This window comes from Colossoma macropomum, unplaced genomic scaffold, assembly GCF_904425465.1.
Source record: "Colossoma macropomum unplaced genomic scaffold, Colossoma_macropomum, whole genome shotgun sequence".
Classification (NCBI taxonomy): domain Eukaryota; kingdom Metazoa; phylum Chordata; class Actinopteri; order Characiformes; family Serrasalmidae; genus Colossoma; species Colossoma macropomum.
Genome location: NW_023494809.1, coordinates 31,074,616 through 31,094,798, shown reverse-complemented (window position 1 = coordinate 31,094,798; position 20,183 = coordinate 31,074,616). Strand labels below are relative to the sequence as shown.

Genomic DNA, 20,183 nt, shown 5'->3' with positions numbered 1-20,183 from the left:
ACGCGTTTAAACAATGGCCCCGTCAGGAACACAAACAGACGGGCAGGCGTGTTCCTTCATTAGCCGGACCCTCTCCAGCAGTAATTACACTGAAGTGAGCGCGGTTAAAACTCGCACCGTCCCCATTATTAACAAAAGCCTCTCGATAAGGGACTTCTCTTTATTCGCTCTCGCTCCGTATCTCTATATCATAAAAGAGAGCTTTAAAGTGTTAATTCGGCCGGCGTGGAACACACATTGTTGAAAACGGGATGAGTTATTACCCGGGCCGGATCACAGGCGATCTGTGAAGTGGAGGAGGCCCTTACGTCTCCATCTGAAAAACACTGGCCCTAATTGTTTTGTTTCAGTCTATTAATCTTAAACAGTGCCACAGAAGAAAGGATTTCTCCCGTGATGAATAGTGGGACATTCCAATTCCCACTTAATAGCAATTAATTTTCTGATACCAGTGCAAGTTTGGCTAGTTTTAATTAGTTTGCGAGGGAGAGGAGGGCGGGAGGGGGGCCTGACGAGGGGCTGACTAAATACATTCTCATCAAAGGCGAAGCGGGCCAGTCAGGCCGACCCCTCTCGAAACCACCGTGCCTTTAATTTCCTATTTACACTTTAAAATAACTCATTAGCATAAGTCCTGCGCGCACGCACGCACTCACGCACCCTTCCCCCTGTCGAACGCGCTAAGACAATGGCTCATTTAAATCAGGTCACTCTATTATCTCGCTAACTTTTTCCAGGAACGGCGCAATCCTTTCTTCTGTAATGGTGTATTTAGCATGTTTAATGGCTCGTTTTCCTTTTAACTGTCCTTTCATCCATGAACTAAAGCCATGAGAGACAAAAGCAGCTGTTTGGTGCAGGTTCAGGCTAATTCAGAGGAGTTACACAATATTTATATGCAGAACAGTCATTAGTCTGTGTCTGACGACTCTTTAGACAGTTAAACTGAGCTAAAGAGAAAAGATCCTGAACTTTTCTCTTTTCCTGCCAGCTGAGCTAGAGTTTGAGTTTCGGACTGGCATTTCTGTAGAGGAACTAAATATATGGATGAATGAAAACAGCTTTGAATAAGACCTAAAACCAAGAATCCAAACGAGGCTGGAAATATCAATTTATTTGATGTTAATTTTTTACAATTTTATTAGTAGTAAATAATTAGATTTTTCTCAGATTTTAGTTTTCTTATTGCTTACTATGTAAATGTGTTCTTTTACTTCATTTAAATGTGTTTTTATTATATATTTTATTGATATTTTATGCCAGTTTTCTATTTGAGCTGTTAATTTTTAAAAATATATATATATAATTTTTAATAAATCTTTTCGTCTTGATGATTTTCATTTGTTTCAGTCAGTAAATTTCACTTCAACTTTTTCAATCTCTTGTAATTTGTTTGGCTACATTGTAAATGAGGGTCACCTTCAATGTACTTCCGAGCCGAAATAAAGGTTGATTGATTGATTGATTGATTGATTAAACTTATCCACTTATATGAATATGACTTACTCTAGTTTGGATCCAGGCCATGTTGAAAATTTTCAAAGAGGTCTTTGAAAGTAGGTATAAGAGTAGATGTGCTTTCTTATAGATTTGGGACTGGGCCGAAGTGTACACTCCTTCTGGTTTAACCTCTTCCTGCAGGCCCCCTAGTGGCCATTATGGCACCGGAAAGGAAATTGACTCTGATATTCTTAATTGATATAATAAAATAAAACTAGAAAAAGGCATTTTCTGAAGAAAATGCAGAGTGATTGCACAGTTGCTAAGGTGTTGCTAGGCAGTTGCTATGATGTATGGATTGTTTACTAGGTGGTTTTTAGGGGGTTGCCAAGAGTTAGCTCTGTATTTTTGAAAATGAATGGGAGTCTATGTGAGAAACGAGGGATGAAAAAATAACACAGAGGAGTGCAGGTCAGTATGACTGTGGATTAGAGTTTGGGGACCTGTTCTGAGTGAAGACATGTAGTTTGGTGGCTGTCGTGTAAAGGAAATAATAGTGCTGGGATGTGGGCGAAAATAAATGGGACTCTATGAGAGGAACGAGGGATGAGAAAAAAAGACAAACAGATGAGTGCGGGTCAGAATAACACTGATTTGTACTTGGGGGCCTGTTCTGAGATAGTATATGCGAAATGGTGTCTTGTGGTTCAGCAGAAGTACCGTAGATCATTTTTAGCCCATTCATCTCTATGGGGATAAAATCATAATTTAACGAAGACTGTATGAAAACTGTATGTCAGATCAAAAAGCTGTATACAAGCACACCAATCCCGATCAAATCAAACATTCCAGAGTTGGAACCGTGTCTTGAAAACTGCAGGTTGAGTTTCCAGACAAAAATCCAGCAGAAAAATAATAATAATAAGAAGAAAAATATAAATCTGATAACAATAATTAATAATAATCCCCTTTAACTCTACTAGATGAACTAGGACACTGTTGGCTCTTTGAAGGTCAAATGTTGTGACTCTGTGTTGAGCTGCTAGCGAGCAGTGAGGGTGAAAGGAGGGGTGTGAGAACCCCCTGCTGTGAAAAAGAATTCACACCTCTCCACAAAGGCAGCCATTTGATTGACATCAACAGCTTTCTTGATATCAGAAACATGTAGAGCTACTATAACAAATACATTTAAAAACACTTATATTGTGAGTTTTATGTTTGTAAATCATCACATTTCCATTCTAATATATTCCAATATGGAAAAAAATGCACAGATAAACTGAGGGACCTTCTAAACTGCATTTGGCTGCTGTGAAAATATCAAAAAATATTAAAAAATATCAAAACTGAGGCTGAAAAACGAAAGCGTATCACTTCTTCTAGACTGGAACCAAGCTGCATTGATAACCTTGAGTGCATATCACCTTCAGCGGCAGTTAAAAGTGCGTAAATGTGCAGGGTGCTGCAGTGGATTTGGAACAGGGCCTAAGTGTGCACTGAGCGCTCACCTTCCAGAGCCTGCAGGTACTCCATGTGCAAGGCGTTGCTTCCTGCTCCGGTGGAGGACACGGCGGAAGGAATGATGTCAGCGTAGGGGCTTCGGTGGCCCGCAAGCAACGCCATCTGATGGTAGTATTCTGCCGTGGTCAAACCAGCGTGTGGCGCTATACGGCACAGGGCATAGAGAGAGGAGAGTGAAGAGCAAAGAAAACAAACTGCAGTCAAACTGCAAAATCTAGTAATGATAAACCTCATAATGTTATATTTCACCCTTAAGTCCTTAATCTTTTAGTGTTTTCCTGCTGTGACACACCTGATCCAACTAATAAGCTAATTCATAAGCGCTGACACAGACATGTTGGGGCAGAGAAAACACTATGAAAATGCGCTAAAACAGAAAAATCCATCCATAAAGTAGAGAATTAGAAAAGACACCATTTGTAATGCAGTTTTTAGGGCTGTCACTGTCAGCTATATTACCAATTTGGCAACTGATTATTTTGAAGAGGCCCTGCGATGGACTGGCGACCTGTCCAGGGTGTATCCTGCCTTCCGCCCAATGACAGCTGGGATAGGCTCCAGCACCCCACCGCGACCCAGAAGGATAAGCGGTTTAGATGATGTATGTATATGTATTATTTTGAAGAGTTTTTAAAAAGGCCAAACAATAAAGATGGACTTATATCACTGCTGTCAGAACAAAACCTCGTATCTCCATTGTTGTCGTTTTTCAGTTTTTGGCATAATTTGAAAATGCTTCTTGTTCTTTACATTGTTTGTAAATTTCATGATGAATGAACCAAAAGAAACAGCTCAAAATGATTTTGAAAAAAGTCTGGTTCCATTGACTTACATTAAAAGTAAGGTATGTTTTTTCCTTCTCCTGTAAAGTTTCTTCAAGGTACAAACAGTGTAAATGTTCCCTCAAAGGCAAAACAGTGGACGACAGAGACGAGACGGGGTGTGTGGAGTCAGTACGGTCAGTGTGGTACAGTTATGTTCCCTGACTAAAGGTGCTGAGATGGACCCTTGAGGGTTCCATCCAAGTGACAAGAGGGGAACTGCCCCAGAGACAGTTCAGCACCTTTATTTCTGAGAGTGTAATCACTGATGATGCGTTGAGGAGTTGCTTATTTTTGACTGTGACAGGTCTAACGGGGTCACCTATGAGAATGAGTAAGCTGAATGGGGGACTCCAGGCCACGAGGGGCGAGTGGGAGTGGGGTGTATATGGGTAATGAACAGTTAGATTACAGATCAGGCCATATGGATGTGTTTGCCGAGAAGAGAGGCAGCGGGGTGTTATCGGCCGGCGCAGCGCTCCACGCGCGCTACATCCTCTCCCCTCGCACTGCCAAACTTAAAACTCCATTTAAAAGCAAACGGTCCAAATCTGCTCAGATCTGCATGCATAAAACAACAGCGGCTCTCTCTCTCTCCCTCTCTCTCTGCCTCTCTCTCTCTCCTCCACTCCCTCTCCTCCTCTTACTCCCCCCACTTCACCCATACAAACGCACACACACCGCATCGCTCTCTTTAGCTCCTTCCACCGCATCCTAAAAATAAACCTCTGGCAGCGTGTTAACCCTATGCAAATGACACTACCAAGAAAACACACACAAAATAACCGGAGAGCGAGAGAATGAGGCAGAGAACAGACTGACACAGTGCTTCTGGATGCAAATGCAAAAAACAACAGAAAACACAAAGTGTTCCAGCTAATTCCTGCCCGTTCCCCCCTCGTTTAAAAGGGAAAGGAATAAAGAGTAAATAAATATATAAACAAAGCAGGAGATGAAAGGATGTAGACGGAGGCCCCGGTCTGTACGCGTGGAATATGCGTCTCTGATTGGTTGTGTGAATGTAAAGGAGAAATTCCAAATTAATTCGATGTGGGTATTATGTCTTTAAGTGGAGGGGGTGGGGAGGGGGGGGCCGCCTTCTTAATTGTCCCCGTTGTTTCTGCCTGGCTGCTCCGTCTTCTGCGCTCAGATAGGGTTTAGTGGAGAGCTCTAAACGGAGCTGCTGGTGCCGGAGGAGCAGGTTGGGCCGGGGGTGGCACGCTGGCGTTTTGGCAGGGAGCGAGACGATCCCGCGATTCTGTGTGCCACCGCAGCCACGGGGCATTCCCTCAGTGGGGAGCGGAGAGGAGCGAGGGAGCGCGGAAGCACAGAGGAGGAGAGGAAAAGGAGAGACACAAAAATCCCACCCATGCTCACTTCATCCCCTCTCTCGAGCTCGGGTCTCTACCAGATAGCCTGAAATAAATGTAGGATTTCTGAGGCACTCAGCATAATTGATTTCCAACTATAGATCAACACCTATATGCCAAAATCATCTTCATATTTTTGTTTTTTTTTTCTGTTTTTCACAGTTTGAAAACTGCAGTTACTCTTTTTGCAGTTTTTACACTGCAAAAATGGTGTCTTGTCAAGTAAAACGATCATTAAATCTAATATTTCTCATTTTGAGATTGTTGTAAGCTTATTATAAGATTATTTAACTTATTTCTAGACTTTTTTTACCTGTTTTAAGTATTTTAAGTAAAATGATCTCACTATACTGGCAGATAATGTTGCTTGTTGTAAGAAATGAGCTTGAAACCAGCAAAATTATCTGCCAGTACAGTGAGATCATTATACTTAATAAAATCACCTAAAATCAAGTAGAATGGGAAATATTAGTTATATTAACTAGATTTAAGATCATTTCACTTGACAAGATGCCATTTTTTGCAGAGTAATATTTCATGATGAGCAACAGAAATGCTCCAAAATGATCTGCACTGCAAAAAATGATACACAGGCAGGTGAAATTGTCTTAAATTTATCTTAAATATAGTCAATATATCTAATATTTCTCGTTTTAAGATTGTTATAAGCTTATTATAAGATTATCAGATTGATTTCCAGATATTTTACTTGTTGTGAGTGATTTTAGTCAGTGAAACTGTCTCACTATGTTGGCAGATAATATTACTTGATGTACAAAATGAGCTTGAAACCAGCAAAATGATCCGCCAGAAAACACATTTAAAAATAAGGTTCTTCAAGGGTTCTTTAGTAAAGACAGTGTTTCTATATAGAATAATGAACACTCAAAGAAAGGGTTCAACCATATACAACACCTTCTCCATCCATTTAACCATGCAAAGAACCATTTAAGCATGCAAATTGTTCTATACAGAACTCTGGTTCTAGATAGAACCATTGCCTTTACTAAAGAACACTTAAAGGATTGTCTTTTTTTAAGAGTGTAGAACCTTTGGCATGATTAAAGGGTTCTTTGCGTGGTGACATGGTTCTTCAGACTGATGGAGAATGCTATAGAATCTTTTTGAAAAGGGTTCTATACAGCACCAAAAAGGGTTCTGCCTTAGTTATGATGTCAGGCTTGTTACAACAGAAGAACTTTCACCATGCAAAGAGCCCTTTGATCATGCAAAGGGTTCTTTGAGTGTTCGTGGTTCTATATAGAACCATTTTCTTTAGTAAAGAACCCTTGAAGAACCATCATTTTAAGTGTGTAGTGAGATCATTTGACTTCACCACTGAAACCAATTAAAATGTCCAGAAATCGGTTAAGTAATCTTATAATAAGCTTATAACAATCTCAAAATTAGAAATATTAGATATGGGCTGGATTTAAACTCACTTAAACTGCCAAGAAATCATTTTGTGTAGAAAAAAAAAATCTTTTCACATTAACTTCCACTACAAACTAGTATTTTCTTTCCTTGTCCTGTAAAATTCTGAAAATATGAGGTTCTGTTCCCGGCAGTGACAACATTCAGCTTGATGAGAGAATGTTTGGCCTGTTAATGATAAAATTCATAAAATTGTTCATGCATACTGAAGCTGTCGCACATATTTCACCTCTCACCCTCCAAAATGTGTCCTAAGCGGCTAATGAACACCTCGTTTAGTTAGGTAACGCACACTGAAACAACACCGACTGAAACAGTCTCTGTGCCTGTTGACGTACGTCAGTCTTAATGGGTTTGGATCAAAAGGCCGCGACTATAAATGCCCTCTAATCTACAGGATAAGCTGAAGCTGTGAGGAAGGATGTGGCTCTTGGCTCTGATGCCAACGACTTTGTTTTTCTTTTAAAAGAACAGATAAAGTTTACGACCGATTATGTAACAAACCGACTGTGGAATTGCACTAAAACACGCTGTGGTCCACTTTACTAATCAAAACCTCTTATACTGCTATCGGTTCTATGCAGTCTGTCCACCTCAGAGTCCAAAAAAAGCATGCGTTTATCAAAACCCACAGAAATATCCTAATCCAAACAGCGTAATAATGAATTAGCACACTTTAGAGCATAACAGCGATGCTCCTTGGGTGCTGCCATGGCTGCACGGCCCCTTCGGCTCGTGTGCCAGACTGTAAAAGGCAGCCTGATGCGGGATGGAGCCGCGGTTCGATACAGCGGTGATTATCTGCGGCCTCTGGGAGGAATCTCCGATTGGCCTCCTTCAGTAATTGAGCTCCAGGCTTCAATTAAAGCTCCACGGCTGAGCAGCAGGCCAAGAGGCCGGCGCACTGCGGAGGCTCTTTAAAAACAGCAGGCTCCCGCCAAGCCTGTAATTGATTTCCCAATCTGGCTCCGTGCGAGGGACCCGAGCGGCTCCCTGCAGGGCTCGCGGAGCGTCCCACTTCCTCCTCCTTCGCTCCCTCCGTCTCTCACCCTCTGCCCTCGACCCTCAACCCTGGCCTTGAACCTCCGCCTCGCTCTGACTCTGAACGTGACCGTTATGTTCGCTGATTCTTCCTCCAGAGGCACTGACATGAGAGCGGGATCAAAGAGAATGACCCAGCCAAACGATCCGGCTGCAGGCTCCCTCCTCCGCAGAGAGGCTGAGCGAGTGCTGGCAGAGCGTATGGTTATATAAGGGTCTGCTACACTCTCAACCTTGTAAGTTGTCACGGTTTTTCGCTCGTTTTTAAGACACTCCTGGTCAGTGCTGTCATGTTCAATCCCCCAAAGGCACACCTGCTGAAAAACTTGGAGCGCAAAAGGAAGCCCTGGCGCTTCAGCCTAATATCCCGGTCGTCATGTAGCTTCTATGGTTGGGGTCCATGAAATAAACCTCCTTCTTATTGCGATGGAACGAAGGGATGACCCCTGTCCACTCCGCTAAGCCACAAAATTAAAACTTCTATTGTTACAATATCAGGCTTTTTACAATAGAAGAACGTTTGGGTGTTGTATAGAACCCTTTTCAAAAAGGTGCTATGTAGAACCATCTACAGCACATTCTCCATCAATCTGAAGAAGCTTTCACAAAGCAAAGAACCCTTTAATCATGCAGAGGGTTCTTTGACTGTATATAGAGCCACTGTCTTTACTAAAGAACACTTAAAAAACCTTTTAAGTGTGTAGTGAGATAATTTGACTGACCAAAACTATGTTAAAAAAAATACAAATGTCCAGAAATAAGTTATGTTATAATAAGCTTACAACAATCTCAACATTAGAAATATTAGAAATTGACTAGATTTAAGATCATTTAAATTGCCAAGATGTCGTTTTGCAGTGTAGAAAAAATTAGATGTTGGCAGGTCTTAAATCTAGTCGATACATCTAATATTCTCATTTTTAGATTGTTGTAAGCGTATTAAAAGATTCATTTATTAATAGATGATTTTGGCTTGTTTGAAGTAATTTTATTAAAGGAAATGATCTCACTATAGTAACAGACAATTTTACTTATTTTAAGAAATGTGCTGGAAACAGGCCAATTTATGTGCCAATATAGTGAGATCATTTTATTTAATAAAATTAGATAAAACAAGGAAAAATCATCTTCATCAATTATACAACATTCATGTAACCATCTCACAATGAGAAATTAGATATTTAGACACTTAAGCTGATTTTGCTTAAATCTTTCTTAAGTTCCAAGAACCTACAATCACTCTGCGAAGTACCCCCTGGTATACGGGGGTCCCTAATAATGTTGGCTGGCTTCTCCAGCATTGCTCTCACTCACCATAGTGGCGCTGACTGGTTTATCAGCTGTTCTTCTGTAAAGTCTCTGTTCTAGTGCGGTTCTGCGCTCTTCCTCACAGTAACTGAGATCTTCCTCGTCTCCTCTTCTGTAGAGTCTCTGTTCTAGTGCGGTTCTGCGCTCTTCCTCACAGTAACTGAGATCTTCCTCGTCTCCTCTTCTGTAGAGTCTCTGTTCTAGTGCGGTTCTGCGCTCTTCCTCACAGTAACTGAGATCTTCCTCGTCTCCTCTTCTGTAGAGTCTCTGTTCTAGTGCGGTTCTGCGCTCTTCCTCACACGAACTGAGATCTTCCTCGTCTCCTCTTCTGTCTTCAGTGTGAGAAATGAGGAACAGTCACTCTTCACTCCAAACTCTTGGGAAACTGGGCGAGTTTTCAGATTTACAGATCTGCTGCAGCTCATTGTAAAGTGTTTCAGTGGAATCCGGGCAGAGTTACAGTTTATAGACTACGAAGGACCAACTGGGTGAACCAGTCTGCTACAGCGCCACCCTGAGGCAGAGCAGTGCTGCAGCTCTAGTTAGTTAAGAACACCAGAGACAGAAGCTGATTGCGGGGGAAGCAGATAAACAACCAGCTTCACTGAATCTTCACTTAATCCAAGCGGTTAATTAGTTTTGCACCTTGCTTATTACATATTTGCTAAAGAAAATTTGTTGGTACTGAAACGTCTCTAACTCCTCTGATTGTGGGTGAAGCAGATAAACAATGAGCTTCACTGAATCTGGATTTGAGTGTCAAATAACAGGAGAAAGATGCGCTGCACTGCAATTTTGTGTGTAATAAATTATTAGGAACAATCAGTGTGTCGGTCATGTTGCCACTATTTTGTGTCACTTTTGTACATTTAATGTTTCATCAAAGCTGGCATGTTGTCAACACTGTCAGTTTCTCAAAGAGGGGGAATAAAGAGTTCTAAGAGGACTCAGTGTCCATGCAAAAGAATGTTCCAAAACCATATGTGGGGAGGTTATGATCTCTGCTATAGGGTGCCTATTAGAAGGAATTTCAGAGGCCCCAGAATGGGTCCCTGAGGTACTCACCATCTGCAGGACTGAGTCCCCTGGCTGCAGAAATCATGGAAAGCGAGGGGCTGCTGTGAAGGGAGCGGATGTAGTCCATGTAGGGGTTGATGTACGGGTGTGGGGGGTTAAAGGGTGACTCCGCACCGACCGATGGGTTCCGGTGGGGCGAGATTCGGATGACGGAGATATCGGAAAACGCAGGGCTGCCTGCCAACGCAGGGGGCCTGGATTAAAAAAAAAAAAAAAACAGAGAGCAAAAGAAATTAGCATTGCAGGGTGTTTTTTTTTTTTTTTACTTGCTTTTTTTTACACAGACTATATTCAGACATCTTAAAATGTTCTGCTTTCAGTTGGCTCCTAATCTTCCACTTTAGTTTGTAAGGTTAAATTGGGATACAGAACCTAAGCACAACGCATACATTTGGACTGAATCGCGAAAGCAAAAGAGAGCTCAGAAGACACCGACAAAAGCTCGGCATGTGCTCTATTCACTCCCGCTCTCTGCTCCAGGTCTTACTTCTCCTCAGAATGGAGCAGGAACTGGAGCAGGAAATGAATGGTGACACTATCTATCTGCCTCCATCTGCGGGGCCAAATCTCGGAGCAGGAGGGAGGGAGAAAGCCCGAGCTAAATTCCAACTGTTCCCCTCGCAGACATTTCCTAAGATCAAAGCCAGCTTTCAGCGCTGCGTCTTAATCAGACAGAGACGGCCAGGAATTCTCATCGCTACCCACAATGCCTTGCAACGTCTTCTTGAGTCGGCTAGTTCTGTTTTTGCAGACCTGTAAACCTGCAGATTCTATTCAACCCTTTTTTTCAGCGATTCTTCCAGTTCTTCTCATCTTTTTAAGCAGCATTGAGACGTTATGCACTTTTAGTGATGGCAGGTTTGCTCGTGTTGGAATGAAGAACTGATCTCATGGTTAGCAAAGCAACAAAGACGGTACTTCGCAAAATAAACACGACTCAAACTGCCAAGTTTGGCAGGTCTGAATCATGCCAGGGCTGCTTGTGCTCAGTGTCTGGTTGCACCAGCTCTGGGTAAGTTCAGACGTAGACTGGTTGTACCGTAAGTGTTTACTAAGTTCAGGTTTATCTTCACTAAATCAGAACAAACTATTTTTAACATTGAGTTTAGTAGTTACTAAATATTTACACCCCCTTGAGCAGCTGCACGTTTTGGGGAAACCATCAAAAACCATATAGAAACACAAAGAGGACCAAAAACATGACTTTTTTGGTTGCTAAGCTAAAAACTCTAAACTCTGTATGCTGTGATTTTACTCACAGCTCTAATCGTCACCCTGGTTTAAACTCATGAAGCTAAACACCCACAGCTCCAGCTCAGAGAGACTCAGCAACCCAAACGGCTAAACTGAGGCTGCTGCTGTGTCGGTTAGCCAGAAACCGGCGTTTAAGAAGCTGCGTATTTGGTTTATCAGTGAAATATTAAAGAGTAAACAGACGGCAGCTGTAGATCACCAATTCATTCAGTTTAACCTGTACACATCGTTCTCTTCTAGGCCGTGGCATTTCCATGGCAGCGGGTTTAGTGACTGATTCTGAACATGTTATCATCGTGTTAAAGCGACGTATGCATTAGTTAGTTGTTCTCTGCTGTCGGAACAAAACCTCGTATCTCCTTTTTCATTTTCAGTTTTTGACTTAATTTGGAAGCACCTGTGTTCCTGTATATTGTGCGTAAATTTCGTGATGAATGGACCAACAGAACTGGCATGAAATTAATTGGAAAAAAATCTGGTTCCATTGACTTACATTGAAAGTAGAGTAGGTTTTTTCCTTCTCCTGTAATGTTACAATTTTGGAGATACCAGGTTTTGATCCAACAGCTTGTTACTGGTTAAGAAATGACTTACGGATTTGTGGTGCAACCAAATTTGGTAAAAGGAGAAACTAATGAGGACTTTATGCCAAAACTTAAGTACAAACTTATGCAAAACCTGGTGCAGCACAGTCCTGCTTACTGACTAAAACTCTTCAACACTCTCTTAATGTTCCACAAAACGTCCACCTGAAAGAAATTACACTTTAAAGCATTGCCAGCTGCCCTGCACAAAAGCAGCCTTGACCAAAACGTAAAGGAGGAGAGAAGAAAAAGCGCTAGAAAGATGAAGAATGAAGCAGGGAGAGGCAGAAGGAAAGGGAATTGTCCTGTGGAGAAGTTTGTCTTGAAGTGACCTTGGAGAGAGTCAAAGGACCGGAAGGACCCAATTATACCCCAAAGCTCGTCCCCTCCACCCGTTCCCCTGCCAGTCTCTGGAGTCCACTCCACGGTCTTCTAATGAAAACCCTCAGCCCTGCACTAATGAAGGAGCAGCCGTGGAAACAAAGAGGACAGATAAAAAAGCTCCTCTACTTCACTGCTGAGGGATTTTCAGCCGTTGCCAAAAGGAGAAAGCAGTTTTTTTTAAATACTTGGGTACATGTCTTAGATTGTTGTGTCTAAAAAGTGTTGATGCAGGATCAGAATCTCTCTGGTGAGGACATGAAAGAAAACTGTTTGTAGATAAGCTCTGTCGCTCTGAGAGAGCTGATACAGAGAAATCTTGATCATGAGAATGACCACAACACTGCTATGATTTTCATGTTGTGGGAAATGAGGTCATGGGAGAGAAAAACACTTTGTGTAGTGACACTGATAGAAGACACACTCAGGGAAGCTCAGCGTACTCTTAAAAAAGCCGGTTCTTCAAGGGTTCTTCTGTAAAGAAAATGGTTCCACATAGAACCATGAAAACTAGAACTCTTTGCATGCTTAAATGCTTCTTTGCATGGTGAAATGGTTCTCAGATTGATGGACAATGTGATGAAAACTCTATAGAATCTATATAGAACCTTTTTGAAAAGGGCTCTTCTATTGTTACGCTCTTACAAAAGACGGGTTCTTTAGTAAAGAAAATTGTTCTATATAGAACCATGAGTACTCAAAGAACTTTTGTATGACTAAAAGTTTCTTTTTGTCATAAATGGTTCTTCAGATTGATGGAAAATGTGCATGAATGTGCTACAGATAACATAGAATCCTTTTGAAAAGTGTTCTAAATAGCACCCAAAAGGGTTCTTGTAATGTTACCAGCTTGATGTTGTAACAATAGAAGAACACTTTTGGGTTGTATATAGAACCATATACAACATATTCTCCATCAATCTGAAGAACCATTTCACAGTGCAAAGAACTCTGTAATCATGCAAAGGGTTCTCTGAGTGTTCATGGTTCTACATAGAACTTTTTGAAAATGGTAACAACGGAAGAACACTTTTTGGTGCTATATAGAACCATATACAACACATTCTCCATCAACCTGAAGAACCTATTAATGATATAAAGAACCCCTTAAGCATGCAGAGGGTTCTTCGAGTCTTCATGTTTCTATATAGAACCATTTTCTTTGCTAAAGAACCCTTGAAGAACCATCTGTTTTTAAGAGTGTATAGTGACCATGTAGACCAAACTCAGAGGTAAATGTACATTCACTCAGAGATACAGGCCCACAATCCCATTCGGCCTGCAAACTATTTCTACTGTTTTCTATTAATATTAGCCTGTTTCACAGTGCGCCGCACTACAGTCCCCAGCATGCACTGCAACATAATGTGCACTCCAACTCTCCCACCCCAACAACAGTCTACAGGACAGCAGTTACACCACAATTCAACACAGTTCCACACCAGTCACAACACCAAACACACCAACTGCAGTTCAGCTACTATAAACACCTAATGTCGGCTTAGCAGCTCAGAAACGATGGCAGTGTTTAGTTCAAGCAAACAGCTAGGTTTAAAAGACTGAGCTCCTGGGGACGTTTAAATATTGAATATTTCAAGTATTCATGTAATATTTCAAGGTCTACTACAAGTCCTACCATCCGAGCTCTAAACCACGACAGCAAACAGGACAAACAGGACCATCTCACACACATACGCACCCATCACACACAGGACTGCACTAAACACTGACCACGTTTAATGTACTTTTAGTTTATTTATTCTACCTCCTCAAGTCAAGAGGCTTTTATTGTCATTCCATCTATGTACATTACACAGTGGAGTGAAATTACGTTCCTCCAGGACCAACAAGACGTGCAGATGTAAGTGTGCAAAACATTAAACTAGAAAGAATATAATAAATACGATAAATCAAACAGACATTAGACACAGTAAACAGACAGGACAGTGCAGCACCGACACAGCACTCATTTCTGAGCATGAGGTAGGGTTGTGGAATAAGGTGCAGAGATTATTTAACATGCTGTGATCTGTGAGTTAGGCAGTCAGATAACATACGTGAGCTCAACAGTTCCTGAGGTAGTGCTTGAGTAAACTCCTGCTCAGTTGCACAGCGTTACGTCGCTCTCTCACTTTGCACCTTGCACTGTACTTCCAAGGATGCCATGTGTACACTTTCATATCTGCATTGTGTCTATAGGGTATATTTCATAGACGGATGTTTTGTTATACATTTTCTACAATATTGTTCCTCTATTTGACTGCTGTTTCTTATTGCCTTGTTGCTTCATGTGAGCGGGCAGTTATCCAAGCATTTCACTGCTAGTTGTACCGTGTTTGACTGTGTGTGACAAATAAATAAACCATTGAACTTTGAAGTGTCTGTGTTTCACTGTTGAAGTTAACCGTGGTGAGTTCAGTTTATAGTAAAATGCTTATTAATGAAATGAAATAAAACACAGATGTTCTCTGGCTCACGGATTTGTTGAGATTTTGTAATACGGCCCTTTTAGGGGAGAGTCTGACACCCCTGGTTTATAGGGTTTGGGTGGTGTATATATTGTGAACCATCTTACAATAACATATTATGTTAAAGTGATAAAATATCTACATGATAATTCGAGTGCTGCTTGATGTGACTAACTCAGGCCCAGTTTGAGTTACGTGTGGACGTGTTACAGACCGAAAGCTGTGCTGGTACTTGTCCTGCCCTCATTGTGCTGTGAGCCATTTGGCACGTTGTGTTTCTGCAAGACTTGTTTCTGTGTCCTCGTCCAGCAGACGCACCACAATCTTGTTCCAATCGACTGAAAACCCACAATGTGGTGTGTGTGTGTGTGTGTGTGTGTGTGTGTGGTGTGTGTACCAGGGTTTGGATATAAAGCAATACAAGTATTGTGACATATTCAAAACACAGAAATTAAGCATCTGTATTCAGTCCAAGTTACATTTTGTAAAGACAGAATTCAGAATACAGTTACATTTCACATTTTCATCCATGTGATCAGTTATTAATCTCAGCGTTACTGAGCTCTGCTAAAGCCTGAGTAGACTGATAAATCAATGTGATCAGTTATTAATCTCAGCGTTACTGAGCTCTGCTAAAGCCTGAGTAGACTGATAAATCAATGTGATCAGTTATTAATCTCAGCGTTACTGAGCTCTGCTAAAGCCTGAGTAGACTGATAAATCAACGTGATCGGTTATTAATCTCAGCGTTACTGAGCTCTGCTAAAGCCTGAGTAGACTGATAAATCAACGTGATCGGTTATTAATCTCAGTGTTACTGAGCTCTGCTAAAGCCTGAGTAGACTGATAAATCAACGTGATCGGTTATTAATCTCAGTGTTACTGAGCTCTGCTAAAGCCTGAGTAGACTGATAAATCAATGTGGTGGTCAGTTATTAATCTCAGTGTTTGCAAGTGATAAGCTTAGTATTGGTGTTGTACTGGACTTCTGCTCAGGGGATTGTGGGAACAGCAGTGCTGTGTATTCTAAACGTATTCAGTTAATTATTACAACACATAAAAAATAAACATATACTTTTGTAAAGTATTTTGTCCAGCACTGATTTTGTGCACCGTCTTGTCCCACCTCATTAATGTGGATCAGTAGCGAGGTCTACAGAAGCTGAACACCTACACGTATCATATCAGTAAATACAAAGAAGAGTTTTCTGCAGCCCCCAAACACACACACACACACACACACATACACACACACATACACACACACACACACGCGCACACACACACACACACACCCCACATAAGCATCCATGAAGAATGACTGTCTCTCTTTAAAAGGCAATGACCGCAATACGCACGCCGTTCATTTATCTGATATCACGACACTTTACTACAAAATCAATACCTGCAATAGCAGCTTTTACACAAGCGTGAAATCGATGGCCCGGCAGCTGCGACAAGAAAAACCCTCGCTGATCTGTAGCTGAAACAAACTGTTCTCAACCTCGACCACAAAATCACGAAATCTCCATTCACAGCTCAGAGCTAACAGATCATCTCAGCCCTTTAACGCTGAGGCAGAAAACAGCCGTTTATGCCTTTTAATCAACTCTTCCTCCTTTAATAATTCGACCTTCTCGAAGCTGCTGTTACATTTATTTCAGCATGTAAAGAACATGATGACCTAAAAAAGGTACACTTAAAAATATAATGCATTGAATTTACTTAATGAATAAATTATACCACAACAAAACAAGCATTGCCAAAAGTAAATAAACTGAAATAAGCTGTTTTGAGAGTGAAGTCATGTCGTCACTGTTGGGATGAAACCTTGTATCTCTATTTTTTGCAGTTTTTGATTTAATTCATTTGAAAACGCAGGCTGTCCTTTAGATTTTGAGAACATCTCACAATGTATGGACCAATAGAGACGGTCCAAAGATCATTTTACATTCACCTTCGTTATAAATTAAGAATCATTTTCCTTCTGAAAAATTTTAGAATACAAGATTTTGTTCTGACAGCAAATGAAAATGAAGAGGAACATACAATTTAAATATACAACATATAATAAGTATATTAACGTACATTATACCATATCGTAGATAATAGTATACAGTACATATAATATAATGAGAACATGCACTTCTGACACGTTATTGTTAATTTAATGAAACAAATCCATAATAAGCCCTCAGAGATCTGAATTTTGTTTTTATTGTTATCCTAATTTAGCTTCACGTTTCATTTCTTCACTTCTATAATCTATTGTTTTCATCTGGCTTTGTTACTTTTTGAATTTTTATTTGAGTTTTCTTTGTATTTTCTCATTTGTAAAGCACTTCGAATGACCGCAGTGCATCGGACAATAAATGCAGCCTCTTGCTTCTCTTATACAGTGATAGAAAACGTGGCAGCACATAGAAAACCCCGCAGCTGATCCCGAATGCAGCAGCTCAGCTCGTCTTCAATCTACCTCAGTTCACTCATGTCACTCCACTGCTGCACTCCTTTACTGGCTTCCTGTAGCTGCACCAGATTTAAAAACGTGAAGCCTACAAAGCCAGAAATGTACTGGCCTCCCCCTCCCTGATGGCAGTGGTCAACATTCGAACTGTACCTCGAGCCCTTCGAGCTTCAAGTACAGCTTGGCTCGACCTGCCATCCTTCAAGACACGTGGAAAACAAGCACTGGGACTCTTCTCTTTCCTGCAGCCCAGGTGGTGGAAAAAATTCAAATGGAAAAAAGGCAAATAATTTAGCATAAAGTCATGGTTCACATTACGTATATGCTAAGATTTCAGAGCCCCCACTTTAAAACATCCCACATCCCTGCTTTTATAAGTCGCTCTGGATAAAATGCTGCAAATGTAAAAATGTAAATGTCCTAAATACTCTGGGGCGGATTTTAAAGAGCTAAAGAGGACGAAGGACAAAGTCTCTGAGTGAACCAGCGAGACGTCAGACCTGAGAGCTAACACTGTTTCTTTTCTTGTTTTGGACGGCGGAGACAGAAGAGGCTTTCAGCTTTTTCTCTTTATTCCAGAGAGGCTGCAGTAGTTTTGCTGTGGTTGCGCATTTCAGGGCTGGAAAATAGCGAGAGGCCGGCGCAGCCCAGAAGAGTTAGCGAATTAGCGCGTTAGCATGCATCACTGTCGGCTTGCCACTGCCATGACGATGATTAGGCCTGTCACACCTCGGCTGCTGGGACAGAGGGTGCAAATGACTCGCACGGTGCTGTTTTTCCCCCTTCGTTTAGCGGGAAGCCGAGTCTGCTCAACAGGCCCGCTGCAATCAAATACAGCTCATGAGGACCTGAGAGAGGAGAGCGATAAGAACGGGAGGAAGGAGAGCCTGGTGGAGCCTTTCGTAAACATTTTTAGGCCTTACATGTTTCATGTTTCATAACAAACCCCGTCTCGCTTAACGTCTCGTCAGCGATACATTTGGAAACTTTGGTTTTGTCCTCTTTAACATCAGCGCAGGTTGGCACTGAGTTTCCTATCACTGTGTGAAACAAGCACTGCTGCCTTTAGTGATGGAGTTCCTGACTGAGCTTGTGAACACATTCGGAAAGGCATTCTCATCACTGAAGGATTATTATCGATGTGCTAAATCACTGTAACAATATTTTGATAATGATCGGTGATTTTTTTCCGTTCATGTTTGCTCAAACAACCCTGCTGAGTATCAAAAGGCCCAAAATGTGCTGCAAATACAAAAAATGAGAAATAAATGAAACTTTTTTTTATTACTACTCATTATGATATGAATGTATTACTTATCGCTTTCATTTTTTTCTATTGACTCGTTTTGCTGATACATTATTTGCTTCTGGAATTACTCTTTTGCTGATATTAGCGTATTTTCACAGGTCTTAGAAGAGGGTGTTCACCTGCATACTGGTGAACTGATTTAGAGTGACAGGTCTTCTGGCACTTAGCCCCACCCACTCTGTGTCAGACGTGAGAGAGAGAGAGAGAGAGAGCAGAGGAAGCATAAGAAAGAGGCAGAGCAAAATAGAGAAGGCAGTAAGAAAGTGAAAGACAGGATATGAGAGAGATAATTAAGAGAGAGAGAGAGAGAGAGAGAGGAGACAGAAGAAAGAGTGAGAGAGAGACAAAATGAGAGAGAAGAGAGAGAGAGAGAGAGAGAGAGAGAGAGAGAGAGAGAGATTTAGCAGACTCTAGTCTTATACCTGATTTCAGATTTACATCAAAGAGTGCACTCAGGCCAAGTCTGGCTTAGCAGGATCAGGGTATGCAGAGAGAGAGAGAGAGAGAGGGAGGACAGGGAGAGAAAGAGAGTAAAATGATTAAAAAGATTAAATAAAGGCCTTTGAGGCCGTTTTCTCTTTACTCTGTAATTCCCACCGTCTCCAAATCACTATCCTTCATAACTGCAGGAGAAAGAGTAGAGCGACAGAGAGAGAGAGAGAGAGAGAGAGAGAGAGAGAGAGAGAGAGAGAGAGAGAGAGAGAGCACAACATATGGTAACCATTTCCTCTCTCGCTCTCTCCCCCTCTCTTACTTTCCTCTCTCACTCTCATTCTTTCTGTCTCTCACCCTGATTCTTTCTCTCTCTCTCTCTCTCTCTCTCTCTCTCTCTCTCTCTCTCTCTCTCTCTCTCTCTCTCTCCCTTTCTCTAAGGTTTTCTCTCTCTTCTCTCTCATTCATTGCCTCTCTCATTCTTTGTTTCTCTCGCTCTCTCTTCTCTCTCACTCTTAATTCTCTCTCTCTTTCTCCTTTTCTCTAAAGATTTCTCTCTCGCTCTCATTCTTTCTTTCTCTCATCTCTCACCTCTTCTTTCTCTCTCCTCTCTTATTTTGTCTCACTCCTCTGTCTCTTTTCTCTCGCTCTCTCTCTCTGTCCTGTGTCCACTCTGGTCACATGTCTTGTGTCTCTGTGTAAACACACTCAGAGATGATGGTTAAATAAACAGATCAGAGTTTAATGTGTTTGATGTGTGTGAATCTGAGGATAATATGAATTTGTTATTCTAATACAGGAAATATTATCCTGCTGTGTCAACAGCGTCACCACAGCAGAGCTAAAAACATCCACTCCAGCCTCAGCGCTGCGCTCTCACACTGCACACAGCCAGTAACGTAACGGAGAATCTGTTATCATCATCATGACTAATCACGCTTTTCTGAGTGCATCATGGGAATCTGAGGCGGTACTGATCGGATGCTGGCCCGTTGTGCCAGTTTTACCAATTCTTTTTTTATTTTTTGCAAATGTTAGAGCTGCACTACGTAAGATTTTGTTGTTAAAACTGAAAGAAGCATCATTACTGAGTAATGCGAATATAAACAGGCTAAAATATGGTGAGCGTGAGCTGCTATGAGTCAGAGGGAGTTTTTCACACCACGTCTTTACGTCTTTAACGTCACACACAGCCTCAAAAAGAAGGTCCAGCACAATGTTTAGGTCTCAAATGACCTCAAAATCAACATCATACTGATGAAGATGTGATGACCAT

The 20,183-nt window shown here is 41.4% G+C and overlaps 1 protein-coding gene across 1 annotated transcript in view; it reads right to left on the bottom strand.

Annotated features, from left to right (window-relative positions):
• Positions 1-20,183, bottom strand: part of gli3 (GLI family zinc finger 3) — a 213,944-nt gene that overhangs the window by 48,878 nt on the left and 144,883 nt on the right. Inside the window, exons 5-6 of the mRNA XM_036558807.1 lie at positions 10,001-10,206; positions 2,949-3,104 (exon numbers count right to left, since the gene is read on the bottom strand). Of these exons, the coding sequence (XP_036414700.1) occupies positions 2,949-3,104; positions 10,001-10,206 (362 nt within the window). The remainder of the gene's footprint in view (positions 1-2,948; positions 3,105-10,000; positions 10,207-20,183) is intronic.